Raw genomic sequence first — 26,335 nt, 5'->3', positions numbered from 1 at the left:
TTATATGTATATATTATTTATAGAATTATTTATTTTGATATTCTTGTATAGGTAGCTAATTGATGGTATCCGAACATGACCCTATAGGTAAGGTTTAATAACTACAAAAATCAAAGACTCAAACGACAAATATTAAGCGGTCTAATGATTAAAAGAAAAAAAAAAAGATTGTCAATATGTAGTTATCCAATATTTTTAAAGATACTCTAATTATCCTCAAGTATAGGCAATATCTATCCCTAGTGTTTTTGAGATATTTTAAGATTGAATCATATCTTCTCTTGATAGATAAAGGCTGGCTACTTCATTCTTCATCAACAACTTGTTTGTTAATTGTTATTATCCATTCCATTATTGTTTTAATATGCTTGTGTAACTTATTATTCTAGAACAACTTGACATAACATGCCAAACACAATGTATTATTCCTGAAGTTGAAGTATATATATCATTTGAATGAAAATGAGTTAAAAGAAAAAATAAAATCAAGTTCCGGGCGAGGTATCAAGAATCATCATGTAATAAAACTAACAAACAAACAGAAAGGAAAAGGGAAATTCATGAAAAAAGTTATTCATATCCTCAGCCTGAGATATTATAGATCCATTGAAGCAGCTATACTTAAAATAATTTCATATGTATCATTAATTTGGATTTAATCTATGTTATTATGTATGCATTATTACTTAATTATATTGCACATAATTTATTCCTTCTTACTAAACGTATATTCTATGTAGATAATTAACATCTTCAGAAATGTTTGACTTGGTGCATAGCATAAACTTGAATTAAGATCTCAGCCTGAATTTTTATGGGATATTCTGTCAATCAAAAAAGTTATGAGTGTATGATTAATTACTAATGGAAAGATGTTTGTATCTAGGGATGTTATTTTCCATGCAGACAAATTTTCATCTGCAAAATTTTTTAACTCAGAATGTAATTCTCATAAACAAACTACTAATTCTCAACACACAACTCTTAATACAGATTCTTCATATGAGAAATGAACCTATTGCTACTAGCAGTAACACTACTAATATAGATTTAGTACCACGCATCATCTCATACTGCATCTACTACTATACCAATTTCATCTATTGAGATCACCCTACCCTTTGACTCTCAAAATTTACCTCCTAAACCTGAAAACAATCATCCTATCCTATGAGAACAAGATCTAAAAATGGTAGCTTAAAATTTAAGTTTGGACCCGATTCGCACATTTACAGATCAGATCGAATCGGTTCAGATTTCGAATATATTCGCAAAACATATAAATATTTTCAAAAGCTTTTTATTATTAAAAAATTGAATAAAATATTTTTTACTCTTTTAAATATGTTTATTCTCAAAATATTATTAAACATACTTTCTTTAAATGATAATAATAAAATAATACAATATATATAATAATTATTCGTTGAAATAAAACAAAAAAAAAATATTTACTTGTTTATTTATTTTTTTGGATTCACGGATATGCAAATACCTATATAAAATCCACAATTCGATACCATCAGTGTACGGACCGAATTCGACTCAAAAATTTTTCGGATCGGATCTGAAAGTTTTGCGGATCGGGTCGATATCCGCAACTTTTATATCGGATTCAGATAAACACTGCGAATATGCGAAGAATCCGATCCATGAACATCCCTTGTCTGAGCTCTCTCTCGTTATTAGCAATTACCAAAATCTGTAAATGCAGCTTTGCAAATTGTTACTGGAAAGAAGCAATTCTTGCAGAGTATAAAGACTTCTATATTATATAATACATGGAGTTTGGTTGAATTGCCCCCAAATAAAAATGAGAAGGTGGTAAGTTATAAATGGGAGTTTGCATTAAAAAGACATAAAGCAAGACTAGTAACTGGGGGTTATATTTAAACCTGTAACTAGCTATAAGAATAATTCTCACTCTTACTTTGATACCATATTAGATTTCAAGAAGAAGAAAAGATGATTGAAAATGAGAATAGTAGCAGCAGAGAAATACAGAGAAAGAATAGAGAGAAAGTGAGATAGTAAAAAAAAAAGAAGTAAATTAACATTAAATTGAATTAATTCATATTACAGCTATACTATTTATAGACGATGTTAGTTATCTGTTATAACTAACTTTTCAATACTAGTCTAATAAATAGAATAATTAGTTACTGAGTAGTTTGAAACCGTTAGTTTGTTATTTGAGCTTCACGCAACTAACTTGTGTATAATTCGTTACATTCATTATTCTTTTCATTTCTTCAATTATTGATCAATTGATTCATCCAAATGAGAATCTATTGCTTTGTTGCTTGTTTGTTTTTTCATCACATCACATCTATCTCACACCAATATTCCTGGAGCAGATATTAGTTTCAACGGCTTTAGTTTTGCAGAACAAAACGAAGTTTCTAGAAGGATCTATATATATTTGTTCAAGATGAATTCAGCAAAGAAACAAAGGAATTGAGCAAGATCCTTTGTTTCTTGAAAGGTTTAATATGCTAATTTTAACTTTATTTTCTTTTATAATTTTGAGTCTCGGGATTTTTGCAGTGAACTGCAACACTAATTGAGGAATAATGCAGCGTAAAATTCAACGTTTATTGTCCGTATATGAGACACAAAAAGGACAATTTCACTAAGTAACCAATAAGGGTTTAGTTAACAACGAGCATTTTTAAATTACACTCTATATTAATTAATTGTCATTAATTAGTGATTATTTAAATATTATTTTTTTAAATATAAAATTCATGATTATTTTACAGTTACTTAAAGTTGATTGGTTAGAAGTTGTTTACCTGTTTTCTAAAAAAAAAAATCTTTATAGTTTTTTTTGGGTATTGAAGATCTTTATAGTTTATACATAAAAGTAGGCCCGTTATATTTTTTAAAATGATGTTCGTTTAAATAAGTTCCAACGAATTTGACCCATTTAGCTTGGAGAAAAAAACGCACCTTACCTTCGGTTTTGCCTTGTGTACTTATGCTTTTTTTTTTGGGGGCTAAGTATTTTTAAACGCAAAACAGGCCGAATGTCTAAGTCCAACATGAATAAGGCCCATGAAAGAAAGAACAAAGAAGACATAAAATCTTAGTAAAACAGCTAAATACTAATGAAAAAAGGCCCAAGAATTTACATTGTAGTTTTTTCTTTGGGAAATGTCAAAATGACTAACTGTTAAACAGCCCAGCTCATTTCACTCCATCAAGCTTATGTTAATTGGTGGCTGGTACGGTTTCTTTAGGTAGTCCACTTAATCAAGTGTTAACAAAATTAATTTAAAATAATTATTTTTTGGTACTTTCAAGATAGAGTAAATCACCTTTTTTTATATATATATATTATTGCGTAATAAATTAAATTTTACATTGTTTAACACATGAAATAAATATTGTTATATATTTTATCTAAATATAAAATATTATGTTTGAATTAAATTCTAGATATTAATAATTTATTCATTATTTCTATTTTAATGAGACAATTGTGTTGTGTTCTAAAAGTTTACTTTTATCTAAAATGTAAAATAGAAATATATTTATACAATAATATTTAAAAAAACAATAAAAAATTTATCCAAACATCTTAAAATTATTATATTTAAAAATTATTAATTATTATTTTTATTGTGTAATTTTAAATATAATAAATATATAATTACAGATATTATCCATATAAAATTATAAATATTATATTATATAAAATAATTTTAGATATTATTCCCCCATATATTACCATCATACATGAAAGAAGATAATTTTTTTCTCATTTATGTATACTTATACTGTTTTTCCTATAATAATTCCTTTTGGGTTGGTGCTAAACTGCCAATAGAGTTTGTTTCTAATTTCTCTCGTCACAGATAATTAAACAAAATTTTATTGCATCAATAAATATTACACATCATCGTTACATCAAATACACTTTTATTCCATAATACATGATTGGTCACACCTAGGATACATATCTTGACTTTGGAGGAAAAAGACAATAAAATTAAAAAAACACTAATAACAAATTAAAAAACAACCAACAACTCTCTTCATAGGAAGAAATGCAAACTAGAAATATCAAAACTTAAAGATACAAAATGGAAAAATAAAAGATTCATAAGAAACCCTATAGCTAGGACTCAAAGGTTAGAATAGGGAGATATAGACCATCACCTAATAAAAAAAACCTAAGAATCAACTTTGGGGTTTCATGAAGCATATTTTAGTCTGCTCTAAGAAGAGAAACTATTGGAGACATGTATAAAATATACAAGACTATGTCCCCATATACCTAGCTAGAAAGCTAGTATCAAATTATCAATAATAATTTAATACAGCAAAAAACATTTTATCTTAATTCTAACATTATTATTTTTAAACTGTTTGATAAAATATACCTCCTTTACATACCTGTAGTATCATTCAAACACATAAAATTAAGGTAGAAATTCAGTTACAGCTAACTTCACGTGAAATTAATAAATGAGAGTCATTGGCTGCACGTGAAATAAACCGAACCTGAATTTTCAGCTAAAATTAATTAATGAGCTATTTTGATTTCATTTAACTCTTTTGTGATTGCTGGAATACAACTTGAACTACGAGCAAGCCCTCCTTTATTGATGATCCCTCCTCCTTTCTCTCTAGGGCTAATAGATTTAGCCCTAATTTTTCCATCAAACTTACTCTTCTTAAGCATCTCCTTCATTGCTTCAGCTTGAAACAATACCGGAAATGCCCTTCCAAACTTGTTAAACCTAACACATGCACTCATGTGTGAACTCAAAGCCTCTTCTTTCTTCCCTCCATTTTTCTCCAACTCTTCCTTCACTGCCTCAGAACACAAACCACACACAAACTTCCCTAGGAACTTGTCGCGGACGCGGTCCATGTACTCAAGAGTACACTCCTCAGACATGCCACAACACTCACACTTTCCATCTACTTCAACCTCGGATATCGACGAAAGCTGCTTGGTATTGTTATTATTCTTAGAAGAATCGATCATCGCTTCTTTCGCCAGCTCGAAGGAGATGTCCGAGATAGTTCTTTGAAGATTCTCAGATGAAAGCTTTGGTGGCTTTGATAATATGTTGTTGTTGCTCCTAGTAGCGAAAGTGCTACTAGGCAAAGATTCTCCATGTGGTGCCATATGGTGAAATTAAACTAAACACCACCAATTATGAACCTAATTGAAGGATCAAAATACGGAATTGGGAAATTAGAAAACTTGGTTAATTATGTGAGGTTTGAGGAAAAATTTGTAGTGAAACACTTGGCTTAAACTAAGAGCATGAACACATTATCTTAATGGAGGAACAACAATGCTATTTATAATAGTATAATTCTAGTTCTTGCAATTGAATCTAGAACTTTATAAATTTGTGTGGATGCTACAGAAACTGAATTTAATGCCAACTTTCCAAAGCCGTGAACTTAATTTTACTAGATTTTTCGAGGCAACTTTTTTTGTGAGTGAAGTTTGAATTAAATGTATATCTATCTATCTAACCTGAAAGGTAAGTGTGCCTTGTTTTTTTCTTTATGTTACCTATAAATATTTCAGTACTATACTGAGCTTCAATCCACGTTTGTTTGGTAGTTGTATATGACAATCCAAAGAAGAAAAAAGGGTTTTGATGAAAATGACAAATGCAGCACGAGGTTTACCTGCATGATTTCTTTCTTAGCTTTTTCTCGTGCATGCTAGAGCTAGCTATAACCGCACACTTTTTCTTTTCTTTATTTCTTTTTTTTAAAAAAAAAAAAGTTTCTTAGTTTTTCATGCGGTGTACATATATACACTATAACTATATATATAAAATTTAATCGTGTGATCTGATCAAGACTCATCATAAAAAGAGTAAGTTAAATCTGAACTGTTTAAGTGACATAAAATTTTTACAAATCAAGGAAATAATTTAAAAAAAATTAATGTACTATATTATTTAAATTTAATTATTTTATTAGTTTCTATAATTTTATCAAATTTATTTTTATATATTTTTTAATTAAATTTTTATATTATTTTTATTTTTTTAGTTTATTTTTATGTCAAAAATATTAAAATTAATATAATATTTTTTAAAAAATATATAGTCAAAGATTTAATTAAGTTTTTAATTAATTATAAATATATTTAATTTGTACATAAATATTCAATTAATTCTAATATTTTTTATATTAAAAATAACTTAATTATAAAATTAAAAATAGGGTAAGGTCTTAATTAAAAAAATATAAAAATTTAATTATAAAAATAACTAAACTTATTATTTATTTATTTTTAATTGTTGAGAGGAATACAAGAGTCACGTGTATTCTCTTGTAAACAGTTGCCATACTATAGAACCTATGTGGATGAGTGGATCTTATATCTGAATCCAACTATATTTGATCAAGATAGTTCTACACTAACATAGGACATTTAAACAAATAAATTAAGTGAATAACTATAGTAGTAATAGTTAAAGTTTCATACATAATTATTAAACTACTCTTCTATATTAGCCCATGACAACAATAAAGAAGTCTTGTGGGCCACAAGACTTCTTTATTGTTGTCATGGGCTAATATAGAAGGGTAGTTTAATATGAACACATGTGTTGTAAACTATGAGGGTAAAATTAAATATATATAAAACATTGTCCTATAAAAGATAAAAAGTAAAGATAAGATAAGAAGAGAAGATAACATAAAGATAAGATAAGATAAACTAATAAAGACTAAAATTAGAACTGAATTTATGTATTCTGTTGAGTTGAATTTGTGGGCCACAAAACTTCTTTATTGTTGTCATGGGCTAATATAGAAGAGTAGTTTAATAATAATTAATAGGCTAATATCATAAAATTATTCCACGTTTATCTGGGATCATGTAATTGAATTGACTAATGGAAGTTAATAAAGCTACAATGGAAAAACACCAATAATATAGTTTGCAAATTCATATTCCGTATGCATATATATGTAGTACTTACACATATATAAAACAAAAACTAAAGTTTCAAAAGAAAATATATGGAATACAAAATATTACTATAATGATAACTAAATTTAAATATATAGTGATGCAATAAACAAGTTTATCTTGCCATACTAAAAGTAATCTTTTATAGATAGCTATTAGAGATGTGGTCCAATACGAAGTAGGCACCGATACAAGTTGTTAGCGGTATTCACATGCTAGCATGGTGAAACCATATACACTACTATTTAAATTTATTCTTTAATTTTGTGGTAAAATTAATCACACCACTAAGAAAAGAAGAAATATGCAATACGGTATAAGAGTTTAATTTGCTCCACATACATAAACTAACTTTTTCTTCTTCACGGGACCTTAAATGAACCATATAGAAAGATGATCCAAAGTCGTTGAAGTTAGTTAATTGACTTAAGTAGTGCTACTAATCAATCTTTACAAAAGCTAAGGTCATAAATAATGTTGGATGAATTCAATCATAGTAAGATATGAGTGTGTGAGCAACATCAAGCCTATGTATAAGTCAATATATCCGATGTGTTGTAAAATAAATAAAGAAAAGGTAATAAAATAAAGTATAAATAAAAAAATATTACTATCAGTATTTATTAATATTATTATACTATTATAAAAATAATATATTAATATTATATTAATAGTATGTAAAGAAAAAAATTTAAAGTACTTTATATTATAGTGCATATAAAAAAAAGAGAAAGTATTTGCTTTTATTATTGTTATAGGTATGTTACGTGAGGATTTATCCTCTATTTATATATATAAAATTCAAACATTCAACCTTTATTAATTTTCAATTTGTATTAAGAAATTAAACTTTGAAAAGTTCAATTGCCCAATTGATAAATGCGTATTCATTTCACTCTTATTAGATGAGCCGATGAATAGGATTTTCATTTTTATTTTTATAAGAAAAATTATGGGAAAACATTACTCTTACAATTTTTTTTTTTGTGTCTGTTGTTACTCTTACAATTGGAACATTTAAAATTATTCCCATTTCAAAAGGTGAGTATTTAATATTCTCATGTCGTTAACAAAAAAAAAGTTCTCATGTCAAATGAATAAAGATTGATATATAAAATTACTATTATCTCTTTTAATAATTATTATATTTCTTATTAAAAATCTCATTCTTTTATTAATATTGAGAGTATTTTGAAATTAAGCATATATTTTCAGGAATATATATATATATATATATATATATATATATATATATATATATATCTTGGTATTGCCAAACAAATATATTTATTCTAGATGTCATTTTTTTTCTCATTTTGGGGCAGTGTTTGTTTTTTCTTTCCTTTTTTGGACACTGGTTTTTTTTGGTATGCTTCGGACACTAGAGCCCATTTTGGTGGTTACTTTGTGGAAATTGCATCAAACAATAACAATTGAAGTCCAAAAATTAAATGGTCAACTCTAAGGGGTTTTTTTTGGGCCAACATACTATGGGCTTTGGTATCGTGAATTGTCAATCATGAATTCCTACTACAATGACCAAAAATTAAGATATCCATTATTAGATAACAAAAAAAAGGAGTGTATTTCAGGGCTTCTTATAATAATATGTAGTTAATATTAAAGTATTGATTCCTTTGCATATTTAAGATAATGTGTTGATAAGATTTACTACCATTTTTATCTTTTAATTGCATTATTAGAGAAATAGTTTTTTTTCCCTCTTTTGATATCATGTTGCTTCTTGCAAATTGAAAGATGCTTGCATATAATATATTGTGTGCGGTGCACGTGCTTCCATGTTAGCAATAAGACATGGTGGAGGAGTACGCACGTGTGGGGGAGGAAGCACCAAAGGAAATTGATCAAGCAAAATTATTATTTATTTTTAAAAAAATGAAAAATAAAAAACCCTTCAAATTGAAAATTGAGTTATATATTATTATCCCATTGGAACAAAAAACAAACAAGCTTCATTGAGAAGACTCACTCATCATCTTCATACCTACACTCACATGATAGCTGACACACACTCTCTCTCTCTCTATCTTTCTCGCGTGCTCACTGCAATCTCACTAATTTTCTAATTAAGTCGCAAAATAAAAAATAAAAAATAAAAAAATAAAAATACACCCCCAACATAGATAAAAGCTTATAATATACATTATATGTTATTATTTACATTTGTTGCTTTATTTTTCACTGAAATGTGCAATGAGTGAACACACTAACAATCTATCAGACATTTTGATTTTTGAGTTCAACTTTTATATATGAAAAAGATTAAGAGAGTTTTGCATGTGATGATAGTGTAATCTAGTTCAAACAAAATTAAATTGAGTGAGTTTAATTTTAAAATTATTGGCTTCTAAGAGAATGGATGTCTAGAGTTTATATTAAAATCGATGGATCTAACTAATTTTAAAAATTATATAAGATAAGACAATTTTTTTTTCAAAGACTGGCAAAATTATCAATGTTTGAAAAGGAAAAAAAACAACTACACATTAATTAATGCACTAAAATTTTCGTTATTTGTTTATTTATTTTGGATTTTTTTAGATAATTGTTAAATAAATCAATTCTTGCGCCAATTTTTTTTATTAGAGACTAACAAACTTTGTCAAATCTATATGGATTGATATTTAAAAATAATTTGAGAACTATTAAAAGGTTTTAAAATTTTCATATGAGCTCCTTATCCCATAATAATATAAGGATTTGACATAAGAATTATATATCTAATGAAATAAAAAAAAATAGAGGCTGATTTAAATTTAGTAGTTGAAATTGTTGAAAATTAAAATATTTGAACAAAATTCTAGTAAATGATTTTAAATTTGGGAAATGTTTGGCCAACATTTTTCATTAAGAAATAGAAAATAAATTTATATTATCTCAAATGTAACATAAAAGGTTAATTTTTTTATGTCTACAATATGTTAAGGATTAATTTATGGAAGATTTGAGTTTTATTTAATAATCTGCGTTTGCCAATAAATTACTATGACGAAATTCAAACTCCTTATATTTAATTAAACGGACGAATTTATTTATTTTATTTTATTTTCTTTCTTTTAAAGTGCACTAGAAGTTTGAATAAAAATATGACAGTAATAATGGGGTAAGGAAACCTTATCCAGTAGTTACTGAGGCTTCTTCTTTAACCTGGGGATCGGAGTCCGGCCCATCTGACTCAATCCTTGTTTTATCTTATCGAATAATTTTAATTTAAATATAAATAAAATAAAATAAAGCTATATGCTTGCTCTACCTCCAGCACCCACATGATTTTTCATCAATATGTTTTTGAATTTATATAAGTCGGTACACACAATATGTTCTTAGTAAATAAAATATCAATAAACTTCCCTTTGCTAAAAATCAACCTTTTCTAATCACATGACCTATAATCCAATTATCACCAATAATCGAAATCTTTTCTATTCAAATTGTATTATAATAATGTGCTAATAGTTATTAACGTGTCTATATATTATTTTACTCTTTTTTATAAATTAAATATAATTGTTACAATAAAATTAAATTGAATTAAGATAATAAACATATTATACTCAAAATAAAATGTTATATATGAGTTTAAAACTAATAAAATATTTTTTTTGTAATTTATACATAAAATTCGATGAGCCACATCTTTTTATTGCTTTATATAATATAATAAATATAAAAAAATATGATTTAATAGTTAAAAAATTTATAAAAGATATAACTTAAAAGAACTAAATTTAATTCTTCACAAAAATATTTTGAAAATGACAAAAAAAAATACGAAAAATCAAAATTCAAATTAAATTATTCCGGTACATTTTACATATGGACAATTGGATATACATATAGTCTAGCTAGGCACCCGTTTGATTATGGGGTGTCACATTTACTTCTCAAAATCAAACATATTTTAGAGGCATAAACCTTATCATCATCATATAGTTTATATATCCATAAGACGAGGAGATTCTTTGAAAAGTTAACAAATGTTATTTAATCCAATGTAACAATGTTACCTAACAAGAGTAAGTTGAGTACATGTATGTGATCAGAGGGAGAAAAAAAAAAGAAACCCTAAACACTACATGCATCTTAATTTAATCCAAAATCTTAAAATACAAGATATTCACTTAATTTAAACTTATAAAATCAATTATCAATTTTACATAAAAATAATTGTATATGAGTTTTCGTTCTAAAATAACGTTCATGCCTAAAATTGTAAGAAATTATATTTTATTTCACCCCATATAAAATAAAGTGTTAGACTTAGACACTATTTTTCAATATAATTAAGGTAGAAATTCAGGTACGGTCGATTTCACGTGAAGTTGATAGCTGAAAACTGCTAGATAAAAATTTATTTAAATTAATCAAATTATTTAATAGCTCTCAACTATTAATTTCACGTGAAGTTGACTGTATCTGAATTTTCATCTATAATTAAACGGTGTAGAGCATGTGGTTATTACCAAACCTAAGAAAGGCTAGGAAATGTTGCAGTTAAAAGGAACAAAATTAAGAACCATATAGATTATAGAATAATGGTGACTTGGTAGCAGGTGAAATTAAAGTTAAAAATGATGGTAAGTAGCCACGTGGATGGGCTGATGGCCAATGAATGGATTAAGTTGAGCTGTAAGCATCGTGCTAAAACGTGAGTTAGGGAATATAATAAGGGGTCATGATAGGGCAACAAACGGGGGTAGAAAAAGTACAATTAATTCAACTAAACTAATGTAATAATTCAGAATATAAGACCTTAATTAATAGATTTTGCACGGCTTTCCAAGTAATAATATTATTAGCAGCAGAGGAATCCGGCTGTAAACTTGGACACTATTGGAGGAGTCACAGCGACAAAACCTGCAAAGAGATCGATTCTTTAGGGTTTGAATTTCTTGAACATTTAATTCCACAAATCATTCTTAATTATGCCATTAATTGTCCAATAATTCATACTCTCTTCTTCACCCATATACTCTTAATTTTGGTGTTAGTCTCTTTCGATTTGAGTAAAATTTTAACTTTGTTTATTTTATGGAGAACAAGCAGTTAAAATCATAATTCAATGGTTAAGTCATTTACATTTTATTTGAAATTTTGAATCTAAAATTAAATGTTGGATTTTTATTCATCATTCTTTTACTATCTTCGGTAATATGAATGTTTGGAATAAAATCACCATATAGATTTTAGAATAGTAAATTTGTCTCTAATTTTAGCATAAAGAAGAAGAGATATTTATGTAAAATTCATACATATACACAAGGACTATATGTTAATCAATGTTTTCAACAAGTAATGAACAAAACAAAAAAAGAATTTGTCCAATAAAAGAAAAAAAAGTAAATTTCTTTTGTGTCAATAACCAAAATTTGTTAGCTTTTTAAGAATAATGAAGTTAATTTGAATTTAATCCTTTAAGTATATATTATTTTTACTTTTTACTATTTGACCAATAATCTTAACGGGCTTTATAAACTTTGAAATAAAATTCAGATATACGACAGATTAATTTCTAACCTATTGAATTTGAAAATACTGTGATGTGAACAGAACAAAAAAAAATCATCACCATACATACACACGAGGCTAAAAAATAAACCGTTGATTAAATTCTACTAATTATGGTGAATTTTGTTGATTAATCTACAATGGAGTGCATGTATGTGTGTATGTGTCTTAAACTGAAATGTTAAGGAAAGTGAGCAGAGTGTGTCTGTGGCCATAGCTGTTTTCTTTCTAAGTGACAGCCCACCATTATGTGCAATGCTTAAAACACTTTGATTCCTGTTCACACCACATGATCATTATTCATTGCATCAACTAATCCCTCTTCTTTTTCTTTTTAATTTTTCTCTCATATAAAACTTCAATATATAACAGAATTAACACTTTTTTTCTCCCAACGTTACCAATTCATGAAAGATACAAAGAATCTTCAACAAAAGTAATCAAAACACACTAGTGTCAGTGAATGATGCTACTATATGCTCCTTTATTTCAGAGTTTTAACACTTTATAATAGGTTTAACTAAACCTCAATCTTCTTTTAATTATAAGTTGATAGTTTCTATATACAAAGCAGTCAATAATTGATGTGCCAGAAATATGATATTAGTTAAAAATAATAGTAATAAAAAGAAGTGATGCACTCATCACAAGGGCACTTGCAGATTTATTTTATTTTATTTTAATTTTTTTTTTCTAAATGGCATGCAACACATTTTCTTTCTAAAATTATATGAATTAGTACTTGTTGTATAGGTGAACATCAATTGATATTTACTATCTATATTTTGAGAGGTTGGTGCAATGGTTATCCATTAATCAAAGGAAACTGTAACTTATTGATTGTCATGGTTGTGTTCCCCACAATTGCCAACTCCTTCAATTCAAAGAAAAATGAAACAAATAAGGTATGAAACCGACTGCTATTGATATTTGAGAGTTATTAAATGATTTGATTGAAATTTTCATCTATTCGTTCTTAATTATTAACTTCACATAAAGTCGACTGTATCTAAGTTTAAACAATAAGAATAACATTATTTCTTTTAAGGAATATACTCCCTCCCGGCCCCCAATTTTCTTCATATTAATTATGTTTTTTGAAATTGTATGTCTTCCAATTTAGAAAAAAAATTAAGACTTTGTACTTATTTATTTATATTTTTAATCATAAGTGTTTGACTCTTTAAGTATTTTAATAGTATTTATTATGTAATTTTTCTCAATCTTATTATTTCATTTGTTGTATTATAATATATTTCTTTTTATTTCAAAAAATAATGTAACTGAATAAATACAACTCATTAAATATCATTTAATAAGTCAAAAGGCAATTCAATTTTACGTAATTACTAGCTTTGACAAATATTAAAACTATTGATTTATTTTCACATTTAAAAAAAATCACTGAATTATTTTAAAAAATTATATAACAATTTGCTTAAAATCAATACATAAATAATTTATATTATCTTTTATAACCACGTTTATCTTTTATTAAAATAATTGGGTTTTTAAAGTTTACCCAATACAAACTATTTTTCCTAAATAACACCTGTAGTGAAATGAAAGAGGGGAAAAAAAATCACTATTAACGGAAAGTAAAAGAGAAGAAACAAGTGAAAAAAGAGAAAAGAAAAGAAGGAAAAGCTTTCATGGCAGGAACAGAAGGAAAGGAAAATCTGAGAATTGTTTCCAAATAAAGGAAAGGAGAGAAAGAAAAAAATAAAATGAAAGTGGGCTTAAACGACTTTACAGAACTTGCAAGTCACTTCCCTATTATTATATTGACACACCCATATGTATCTGTGTGCATTACGATTAAAAAAAGAAGCTCCAATGTTTCATTATTTACAATTTCTGCCACTCCCCTTTACTGCTCAAAACCCCCTCACCCTCACTCACTCCTTTCTCTCAGACACTTCCCCTCAAACCCCTCTCTTCCTAAAACGGTGCGTTCCGTTGCGTTTTACGTTCACACAAAAAACACACACTCTCTCTCCCTCTCTCTCTCTCTCTCTCTCACTTTCTCTCTCTAAAACTACAACGCCGTAGCATTGTTAGAGAGTCAGTGCATTTATTAAATAACTGAAAAATGGAAGGGCCGGAATACTTCGTCGGTGGCTATTACGGCGCCGGAGGAGACCAATTCTCAACGGAGAAGCGGCACGGCGTCGGCGGTGGTGACCAGAAGCACGGTGGCTATGGCGGCGGTGGCGAGCCGTTTGCCATTGACGACCTACTTGATTTCTCCAACGCCGACGCCATCATGTCCGACGGATTCTTTGAAAATGTCGCCGGAAACTCCTCCACCGACTCGTCCAACGTCACCGCGGTTGACAGCTGTAACTCCTCCGTCTCCGGTGGCGACAACCATTTCCCTGCCGGCATTGTCCCTCGCGCATTCTCCTCCGGCGATCCACAATTCTCCGGCGGTGATCTCTGCGTTCCGGTAATTCACTCTAGGCCGCATTTACAAACCTCGATATCGTAAATATTAAACCAAGACATTACGATAATCTTGAATTCAATTGTTGAGATAATTCGAGAAGTACGATTTAACATACAGGGCTCATTATCATGAAAATTAAACTAAATATTTACGATATATATTTGTTATAATTCGAAAATTCATGAAAATGAAACTCAAACTTGCATGAAAATTACGATGATAATTTTGAATTTAATTTGATAAGTCAGTGTTCTAACCGTATATTTTTGTTTTAACAGTACGATGACATGGCGGAACTGGAGTGGCTCTCGAACTTCGTGGAGGACTCGTTCTCCACCGAAGAAGATCTGAAAACGCTGCAGCTTCTCTCCGGCGGTGGCGCCACTGTCATCAACGGCAGAAAACCTCAGACGCCGGAGTCATCATCTTCCTCGGAAAACGCGCTCCATCCTCCATTTGATACCGCGCGAAACGCACCGTTTCTTCTTCATCAGGAGACGCCGCTTCCAGGCAAAGCTCGCAGCAAGCGCTCACGCGCGGCGCCGGGGGATTGGTCCACGCGCTTGCTTCACCTCTCGACTCCTCCGTCGCCGAAACTCCAGACGTCTGCGGCGGAGCATAAGCCTCCGACACCGAAAGTGGCGGCACCGACGACGACGAAGAGGAGGGAGGTGAATGCGGAGTGTTTGGGGAGAAAGTGTCTACACTGCGGCGCAGATAAGACGCCACAGTGGCGAACAGGGCCCATGGGCCCAAAGACTCTGTGCAACGCTTGCGGTGTGAGGTTTAAGTCGGGCCGACTTGTGCCTGAGTACAGGCCCGCGGCGAGCCCAACTTTCGTTTCAACGAAGCACTCGAATTCTCATAGGAAGGTTCTGGAACTGAGGCGGCAGAAGGATTTGCAGCGGCAGCATCAGCAGCAGCAGCAACTGATGAGTCAAACTTCCATTTTTGGTGTATCCAACGGTGGAGATGAGTTCTTAATCCATCATCATCATCATCCTCATCATCATCAACAACACCATTGTGGCCCTGATTTTAGGCATGTTATCTAGTGCGTGCGGGTCTAGCTTAATTTAGGGTGGAGAAGAGAGAGGTCTAAACTTAATTAACATCACACCACAGCACTTCCTTTTTTTTAAAGAAGTTTTTTTTCAAATATCTTTTGGCTCTGAAAATTTTGTCTTATAAATTTTAATTTGTAGCTTTGCTTCCTTTTTTTTCTTTTCTTAATGTTGCTTTTTATGGCAGAAAGTGAGAAAAGAAGGAAAAGACGAAAAAAAGAAAAAAAAATTGTAGAATTAAGGAGAGAAAGAAAAAGAAGAAGGGAAAATTAGGGAAGAGAGAGCTTCTTCATTCGAGTTGTAGAATCAATTATCTGCCCCTTCATTGTTCCATTGCCGAATTTGGCAAGTTGAGTATCAAAAGTTTTTATCTTTTGTTAATTGGAAATGACTAAATGAGGATTAATTAAAGTTCAAATGTGAGGTAATTATGAAGATTTACGTTTTACTAAAAAAAAAGAAAGAAAAGAAAAAATTAACCAGACCAAGAAATTAAAATGCTTGATTACTTTTCTAAAATGCTAGTGTATCTATGGGTCAATGAATAAAGCATAGAACCCAGATTGCCTAAATAGCTAGGGATATGATTTTTGGGCGATATTCATTTATTTTGTGATAGTAAGTAGTAATAAATTGGCCGAAATCGATGGTTGCTTGATACGTATGCTAATTTGGTCAATATGTAATGATGAAACAATGTGCTGATATTTTTTGCCTTATCATAAAAGGTGGCTTACGTTACTCTTGATACCATTGTAATTTTTCTTCTCTTTGCAAGGAGGGAATAATTAAGAATAATATCATCATCATCATCATCATCATCATCATCATGTGTGTATTTTTATCTAGCAAAGATATTGATTTTTAAGAATATGAAATTTATATTGATATGGAAAATAATGTAAGTGATAACCACTAAACTATGATTCTATCTTGTGTCTTGATATTGATAATTGAACTTAGTTTTAGTAGTATAAAAACATAACCGACACATGTATATACATACACCAAATGTGATGAAGTTGACCCGTTTTTCACCAACAAATTTGAAGGCTTGATTAAAGGGGAAGTAGCACTTGGTTTTGTGCATTGAGGAGTCCCAAACAAGTGGGGATCAGGGAAGAAGAACAAATATGAAAATACTAAAAAGAATTGGCATAGATTTCAGTGAAATTAAAAAGAAGATTTCTTCAATGTTAGCAAGTAGCCATTCATCACGCATCGTCCTCTATACGTACCATAATCTCTCTCTAACATGGAAGTGCGTTAAAGGAAAGAGAAGAATATATATAGGAATTATGAAACCCCAACGTGGGGAGGCCCTAAATTATAGTTCTCAAATCAAAATTAAAAAATAAAAAATTGGGGGGGGGGGGGGGGGTGCTTACTGCTTAGTGCTTAGCTTGCAAAATGGTGCAGCAAGGTCATGTGAGGAGAGTAATAAATAAACAAAGAATTAGGTACACATTGAGGGGTGATATAACTGTCCACCTGATCCTAGACATTTCCTCTTCCATGGGCTCCACTATTTCATTATATGCAATACAGTAAGTAACACTATTCACGGGTCAATTGCTGTGAATTTCTCATTCTTTCTTCTAACATACCCATTAGCCCATTACGCATGAAAATATTTAAGTCACTATTAGAAATTTAAAAAATAAAAAAGTCAATTTTTAACTAATTCGTCGTATTTAAAATTCTGTTACTAAGATTATTATTTTTACACAATTTCAATTAATTCCCATTTGTTCATATAGAAGGTCTAAATACATTTTTAAAATTATTTTATTTTTTTCAAGGAAAACCGTTATTATTTTTTACTTTGTATTATTAACATTATTAATTTTAACAAAATTGTTCGGATTTATCCTATACTTTGTTAAAAGTTACATTTTTCGAGAAACTTTTGTCTTAGAAAAAAAAATAATTCCAGTGAAATTCCAAAATCTATTTGCTTAATTAAAAAAAAAAAAGCGTTTAATTCTCCTAACTTTGCACAATAAATCTGTTGTTTTCACTTTTCTCTACCTGCCAAACTAGTTTCTTTTGGCTGAGTTGGCTGAATTTTTCTTCACAATATGTTAATGCCGCACATGATAAAGTAGTTTAATTTGGTGTATATATTATAGTACAAACTAGATAGAAAAATAGTGAAATGAGAAGCAAGAACTACTAATCCTGTTTTAGTAATCTCCTTTTCTTTTGTAAATTGAAAATAAACTAAACGAGCATGACAAATTAATAATAGATATTATTACTAGTTGTAACATCATATGTACATGTACATGCATATATAAATCATAATTTTCATTATCTTATTAATTCCGCCTCGTTTAGAATTAATTATTTTTAAACTTGTTACAACTTAAGACTGAAATATCTTGGAAATTCTGAGAATGCTCCTGTGTCAACTAATGGAAAGACATGGTATATTTATAAGAGAAATTCTTGAGGCCAATAATTTTTAGTATTTTTAGTTTTTATTTAATTAATATAAATTTTAAATTATTTTTAATAAATAAATTTTATTAATTTATATATATAAATTATATATTTATTGTATGTAAAATTTTATAAATATATGTATAAATTATTACTAATAATAAAAAATAATCATATTTATTGGTCATATAATATTGTCCTACTTAAAATGATTCCAATATTTAATTAAGTCAATAATGAAACTAAGTGTAAATGAATTATGAAATGACTCGTACCTGAAGACTAATTAAGTTGCATTCAAACTCCACTATGAAGATCTTGTTCAGTATCATGGACAATTACCCGTTTCGGTGGCTAAGCCATAGTAGTAACTAATAGTAATATAAAATTATTCCCTTAACATTTATAATTTTATGTATATAGCATTTAGAATTATATATTTATTATATTTAATATTATATATTTATTTTAAAAATAATTAATAAATATAAGATAAGATACTTTTAGACTAATTTTTATTATTTCTCAAATATTTTCAATTCACTTTGCTTCTTCGACTGGATCTTGTGTAATAAAAGTATTTTCATAATAATAATTTTTTGTTATTATTCTTTCTGTTTTAAAATAATTATAATTTTTTTACAAAATTAATACACCTAAACCTATGTTGTATCTAAATATACTAGCTTTTTAATATATAAAAAAAATTAAAATGGTTATTATTTTAAAACGAAAGAAGTATTTTCTCATAATTATTACCAATTATCTGAGTAAGACAAAAACTATGTAGAAAGAATGGAAATGACTAATTACCACATGAACCCTACTAAATAATGGAAGGATAAGGTGGTTTATTTCTCGCACTTTTAGAAAAGCATGTGGCGTGAGTGTGACTTTCAATTCTCAAACTCATAAACGAAATTGAAAAAATTATTAAATAAAAAAGCAAAAGAGAAAGAAAAAGGGTCTTATGAAACTTTCCATGCATATGCATAGTGCATGGCTAATAAGTATATGGCTAACATAGTGATATAGTTATCTTTTTTTAAGCTTTTTAAGCCTTTCACAAAGCCACCATATAATAATAATACACTCACTATTTCAAGGGAAGAAATGGTACAAACAAAGTACACTGTATGTACAAATTTGTGTGTAGCTATCCACTGTATATGTCGGCACTCTTCAGAAATATTTTTTGTTTTTAATCTTTTTATTTATTATTTCTTGTTTCTAAAATGATATTTCTAACCACTTACATAGCTTACATAGACTGGACATTGATTTATTATAGATATTAATAAAGATTGTATTAATAAAGATAGAATTCTTGTATTTTTTTTTTCATTCACATGATTACAGTCAGTGATGGTTCTAAGTGTAGGGTTGTAGGGGTAAATATTTTTATTATAATTTAAAATTTTTATGATTAGTACATGTATGATAATAATATTTATTTTTTTATTAGATTATTAAATTAGATCTTATAATAATTTTTATTTAGTTTTTGATATTTAATAGTTAATTTAAAAATTTTATGTTAGATATTCGTTAGAATAATTAATTTTTATATTTAAATAAAATTAATGTTTTTTTTAAATTAACTTAAAAAATATCTTTTTATTTTTTTTAAAATTAGCTTTAATTTTTACATAACAACTATATTAAATGAAAGAATTTTTTTAATTATAAATATCAATAAGAGTTGATTTTTAATTGTATTGAGAAATGAATTTTTAAATAGTGTTAAGAAAAAAATTATTTAATTTTTTAAAAATATAAAATTTAAAAAATAAAATTTTAAATTATATATTATTATTTAAATTACTGTTTTAGTATTTTAATTTGTAAATTAGATATTTTAAAGGTTAATTATATTTTATAATAACAAAATATAATTATAACAATAGTCATATTATATGTACATAAAAAATAACTATCCGTATAAAATATATATATATATATATTAAAATATAAAATATATATTAAAAATAAATTAAATAATAATATATATTTATACACAAATACATAATAATTAATAGATAATTTAATAGTTAATTATATATATATATACTATTTTTATTATAAAAATTATTGTCATATTATATAAATTTTGTCCTCATTATTAAAATTTTTTGGATTCATCACTCATTAAAATCTAACAGTTTATAAAATAAAATAAAAAAATGCCAAATAAGTATCTATTGACTAAATAGTTTTAACCGCATTATTGCACCGCATCACAAATGTAGCAATATCAAGCACATTTTAATTTCTATAGTTTTTACAATGCAATGCAACACAATCGGAAGTATATATTTCTATACCATATATGTCTATATCTAAATTCTATATTATATATAAAAAGTGGGGTGCAATTTTTTGTAAATACTTTTTATTCTATATAATTTATAAAAATTTCTTTTGCTATTTTTAAGACGTTTATTTAAAATTTTTTAGTTAAGTTATAAGTTATTTATCATTCTAAATAATACTATTTTTATTTTTTATATATGTCTAATAAATAAAAAGATAAATTAATAAGCACGTTAGTATTCATTGATGGACTAATAAATATCATTACCATGTAAATATATCACTTGAATATAATACCTGTTTGGCTTCAAAATAACCACAGAGGATATATATGTTTCTTTGATCTCTTCTCTCATGCTTTGGTTTGTTTACTTCGAGAAAATAAATTAAAGAACTACTTAAACTCAATACCATTAACTATAAAATTAAAGATATTGTTATGTTGACTAATTTTACTATTTACACATCAATTATTGTTAAAATTATAGTATAAATAAAAAATAAATTACTACACACTAATCCACTAGCTAGTTAAAACGAAGTAGTTACTAATAAGTTTTATTATTTAGATATATTAATATTTTCTTTGAATGGAAATTTATTATAGCTAGCATTATTATTGACATATATATGTAGGAATAAGATAGAATAGAGAGCCAATTTACAAGGGTTAGAAAATTATTTAAAGATCTGTTCACTTTGGAGTGAAAATATTTGCAGGCGAATATTTCAACTATATTAAATTAAAAGAATTAAATTGATTTCAAACTTTTTAATTTAAAGACAAATAAATTTTAATTAATTAAAAATATAAAAATATTTTTTATTTTTTAAAATACGCCACATTTAAGTCTCTTCCACCAAAATATATGAAGATAAATACGTCATCCGTAAAAACTTAGATGTTTCGTATTTTTTAAAAGTAAAGACGTTTTGTATTTTTAATGAGAAAGTATAGGGAGTTACTGAAAGGAAAAGTCTAGATGACCAGTCATTTTTGTGTTTTTTGGCCAGCACTTAACCATCAAAATAAAAGTGAGTAATTTCCCACCGTTAGATGTAATCTCACACCATTAAAAATATTATTGATAGTTAATTGATGGCTATAAAATACTAAAATTGCTGGCTCCCTAGCATTCTTCCCAATGAAATATTTGTACAATGTGTACAATGGAGGTTTAGGGATGTCCGATTCAGTATTAGAAATATAACCATTAGTGTTACATTTTCCCAAATTTTTGGAATGAGTGGTATCATGACATGGTATTAGAGCTCTAGATCTGAAAGGTTAAAAGTTCGATCCTTGGTGAATCCCAATATCAGCTTAAACTTTTGGAATGAGATGTTTATTATTCCTAGTACTCGAATGGTTATTTTGGATAGTATGGATGATGTTTATTTTTTAACTCATATAGCTTATTGTACATATTGTACAAATATTTTATTGGCTCTGTAGCAAGACTCATTTTTAATTAGTTAAAAATTTATATAATTTGTAAAATTTGTAACACAAACACATTATTATTAGAAATATGATGTGAATGTATGGCTATAGTTAGGAAGGGTGTGGAGAGTAGTAGTGTCAAGTGTGTATGTGTGTGTGCATGTGGCTGATGAAACAAAGCACATGTGCTTAGTGACGTGCATGACTACTACCTACTTTTATTTTCTTTTATTTATTTATTTTTTTAATAACTGTGTTGTATTTGTTTGATGATAATATAAATCCAAAAAGATATTGAGGATATGGCTCTGTATATAAGTGCTATGGTGGTGCTATATGAGCAATGACCCCATAGTGAAGGGATCTTTGCATGTTATGTGTGTAAAGAGTGAGGTGAGATGAATAATAATGGGTTATTGCATTGTCCCCTCCCACCATCCTTAATTGCTTCCTATCTATTTACATCACTTATGTCTCTATATATGACATGCCCCTTCTTTTGGGTCCCTTAAATTATTGTTTCTTACAACAAATTCATGTATTTATATATATACATAACAATATATCTCCAATTATTCATTTTCAGTTTTATATATAAGTGTCTGACTTTTTATTCTAAAGATAAGTAAATTTTTAATTAATTAAAAATACCACAAATTTTTTATTTTTTAAAATATCATATATCTAAGTCTCTCTAAAAAATTAATTTATTTATATATATTTTAGATGAAAAAATTTAAATATTTTATTTTATATTTTTAATTGATAAAAAATTTATGTATCTTTAAATTAAAATATTAAAGATTTATCTGTATTTTTTCTCTAAATTTTAAGAGTTTTACATTTTTTTTGTTAGTAACATAGCACTAGCAAAGTTATTCTAGTAATTGGCCGGTTTGAAAAAATAACTTAATTAAGTTATTTTTAAAAAAATAACTTAAATAATAAATGATTATATTAATAATAATTTATAAATAAGTTATTTTGTGTTTGAATTTTTAGTTTTAAAAGTACCTATTTTATAAAAATGTGATAAAAAATAATAGTATATGAGAAAAGTTGTCATTTTTTTTAACTTTTCTATAAACTCCTAAATAATTTTTTAGAAAGCTGCAATTTGGTTTTAAAAATTACACCAGATATTAATACTACTATTTTTCATAAGTTAAAAGCTAAAAAAAATTACTTTTAAAACTTTTCAAACGGACCAAGTGTTCATTAATTAGGATCTTATAATTTTTCTCTAAGATACAAATAATATAAGGAAGCAACAAAATTTATCATTTTTAGTTAGTATTTGATTGGTTCTGAATATTAAAAATTAAATTTTAAATATCAAAATTTAATAATATAAAAATCAAATATTAGTCAAAATAATAATTAATACTAATAAGAATATTTATAGAATTGACCCTTTTAGGAGTTATATAATATTTGAATAGTACAAGGAAATATTGGAAATTTGAGAGAGATAACGACTAGAGAATCAAATTGCAGCAGCAAGTCATAAATGATAAGTCACTTGATTCCCCAATGATATAAGTAAAATTTTCACTTATTCAAATATGAATGGCCAACAAATTAAATGACAAGTGACCTACGTAGTACTCTCATCTATCCAATCTCTCAATAATTATATATGCATGTGACCCAGTAATTTACACTTCAATATATATCCTCTCCTAGATAATAACAATCATGTACAAGTTGAAATTTGCCATTTTTCCTTTTTTTAAATTAGCACTGAAAAAACTAATAGAATATTATTTTACTTTCAATAAATATCTAAATTAATTTTAATAAAATTTAGATTTAAATATATTAGATATATAACCAACTATTCATATATTTTATTTATTCATTTAAGTATTTTAAAAAATAATTTTATAATATAATATCAAAATTTTTATGATATCGGTGTTATTAAAATTGGACTGAATTGATCGATTTGGTAAAAAAAAATAATGAACTGAATTTTAAATCGATCCAGTTTGTTAATTAAACTGATGAACAAAGTAGAGAATTAAAATTATTCGGAGTGAACTAGTGAAAACCAGTCACTTAAAAATATAACTATTAATATACTACTTTCTTTTAACTTAAATTAAAAAAAGTATTTTTATAACAAAAAAAAAAAAACTTTCGTTTTTAACAATTTGGAAGAACACAAGAAGAGAAGAATAGAAATCATCAAACATAGGACTCTATACTCAAATAGTCAAATGTAGAGGAAGACTTCTAAAGTATTGGCTCAACCTACCAGTAATTTTCAATTAATGGATTATTATCATGCATGTTGATATAATTTTCAGCATTTTTTTTCTGAAAGAGAATATGAGAGAGGGTGTTGGGATAACTAGTGGCGAGGGTTGATGTTATTAGCAAGAGAAGCACGGGTTAGGGATCATTATTGGAGAGTCATTGTCTTTAATTAGGTGATAACCGAAGCTAGCAAGCAACATTATTATGGTTCCTTTGAAAAAGTTTGTGTGATACGCATAAATTAAAAAAAATTCGATAATGTTAGAAAAAAAAAACTCAGAATTTGTTTTATTTAATATTTATTAATTGTTATAATAATTAATAAATATAAAATAAAATAAAATTAATTATTTTTTATTAATTTTTTTAGTTATTAAATATTTTCATAAAAAATATTATATATATACTAAAATTTAATCATTATATATTTCGTGTATACATAGCATATAATTAAAAAAATGTCATTAGAAGTCAGTTAAATTAATAATAATAATAATAATAATAATAATAATAATAATAATAATAATAATAAATCTTTTTAGTTTCTTATTATGTATGCAATGTATGTGCCCTACTATACTAGTGTATCACTTCTTTGATCTAATCTCGATCATTCTGATTTGGCTCCAAGCTTTTCAGTTCATTTCACGGGCCTTATATTATATATGGATATCGATAACAATTAATTCAAGTCACTATCAATTTATGGCGTATATGTTAATTACATTTCTCTGCTGTTAATTTAGAGGTTTCAATTATAACTCTTTCCCTCTTCAATACATATATGTACGAACTAAATTTCTCTAAAGTGAATATGATCAAAGAGAGAGTTGATCATTGGTAAATTAAAATAATAGAATAATATATATTTTATGAAAATTATAAAATTAATAATAATTATACTTTCATTTTATTAGTTTATATTTTTTTTATTTTAGATCTAAAACACTTTCCTCCACTTGACATAACTGCCTACAATTTTCTTTTTAATATATATAAAGTTTGGTTCTACGGTTTCTCTAGGAGCAAAAAATCGAGGGCCGTTTTTATTTTATTTTGTTTATATTAAATATATGTTGAGAGTTCATATAAATGCACGTTATTTGATTAATTTGATTAATATTAACTAACTAAAAATTAAATTTTTATATTATTTTATTTAAAATAATCTTCAAATAAATAATGTCTCTTGAATAATCAACTATTTCTACTTAGAAAAGCCATATATTCTATAAAAATATGGTTATACACTTATACATTCACTTTATTTATACAGCAAAAACTCTCTCTCTCTTCTTCTCATTTTTCCCTTTTTTTTATAATATTTTATTTATACAAACCATACACTATCATAAACAAATATAAAAAAAGTCAACTTTTAATCAGATAATAATAATTATTCTAAAAATATTTTAATATTATAATATTATTTTTTTATCTTTATTTTTGAAGGATTTAAAATAAAAATTTATAATTTGAAATAAAAATATATAAAAGAATTAACTGATATTAATTAAAAAAAATTTCTTATTAAACTCCGATCCACTATTATTTAATATTGACTTTTTATCGAACTTACTTTTTTAATAAATTTTAAATATTTAAAATTTATTACTTTTTAAATTAAGTATTAACTATTTAATTTTTTGACAATTAAACACTAAATTTGTAGCCACCATAGCCTATGATGATTGCTATACAACTATGGTGTCTAGCTTAATTTGAACTCAGCGTTTTTGGATTCAAATATAATTGGACTTTTAATATTTTGAGGATGAGAGACGGATTAATTAATTTGGTAATGTTACAGAGATAAAAAAAAAAAAATTAGAATTCGTCTTATTTAACAGTAAGTTTTATTTTTTTTT

The 26,335-nt window shown here is 27.0% G+C and overlaps 2 protein-coding genes across 2 annotated transcripts; one reads left to right on the top strand and one right to left on the bottom strand.

Moving 5' to 3' along the window:
• Nucleotides 1-3,907: 3,907 nt before the first annotated feature.
• LOC130948341 (uncharacterized) lies at nucleotides 3,908-5,306 on the bottom strand. Its single transcript, XM_057877064.1, has one exon. It carries the CDS (start codon nucleotides 5,141-5,143, stop codon nucleotides 4,532-4,534), a length of 612 nt encoding a protein of 203 aa, XP_057733047.1. The 5' UTR covers nucleotides 5,144-5,306; the 3' UTR covers nucleotides 3,908-4,531.
• A 9,089-nt stretch (nucleotides 5,307-14,395) lies between these two features.
• Nucleotides 14,396-16,384, top strand: LOC130947899 (GATA transcription factor 9-like). Its single transcript, XM_057876613.1, has 2 exons — nucleotides 14,396-14,939; nucleotides 15,218-16,384. The coding sequence occupies exons 1-2, from the start codon at nucleotides 14,583-14,585 to the stop codon at nucleotides 15,992-15,994; spliced, it is 1,134 nt and encodes a 377-aa protein (XP_057732596.1). The 5' UTR covers nucleotides 14,396-14,582; the 3' UTR covers nucleotides 15,995-16,384.
• Nucleotides 16,385-26,335: the final 9,951 nt, after the last annotated feature.

The sequence above is a fragment of the Arachis stenosperma genome, chromosome 9 (assembly GCF_014773155.1).
Source record: "Arachis stenosperma cultivar V10309 chromosome 9, arast.V10309.gnm1.PFL2, whole genome shotgun sequence".
NCBI classification, from domain to species: Eukaryota; Viridiplantae; Streptophyta; class Magnoliopsida; order Fabales; family Fabaceae; genus Arachis; species Arachis stenosperma.
This window is presented reverse-complemented; position numbering and strand designations above follow the sequence as displayed.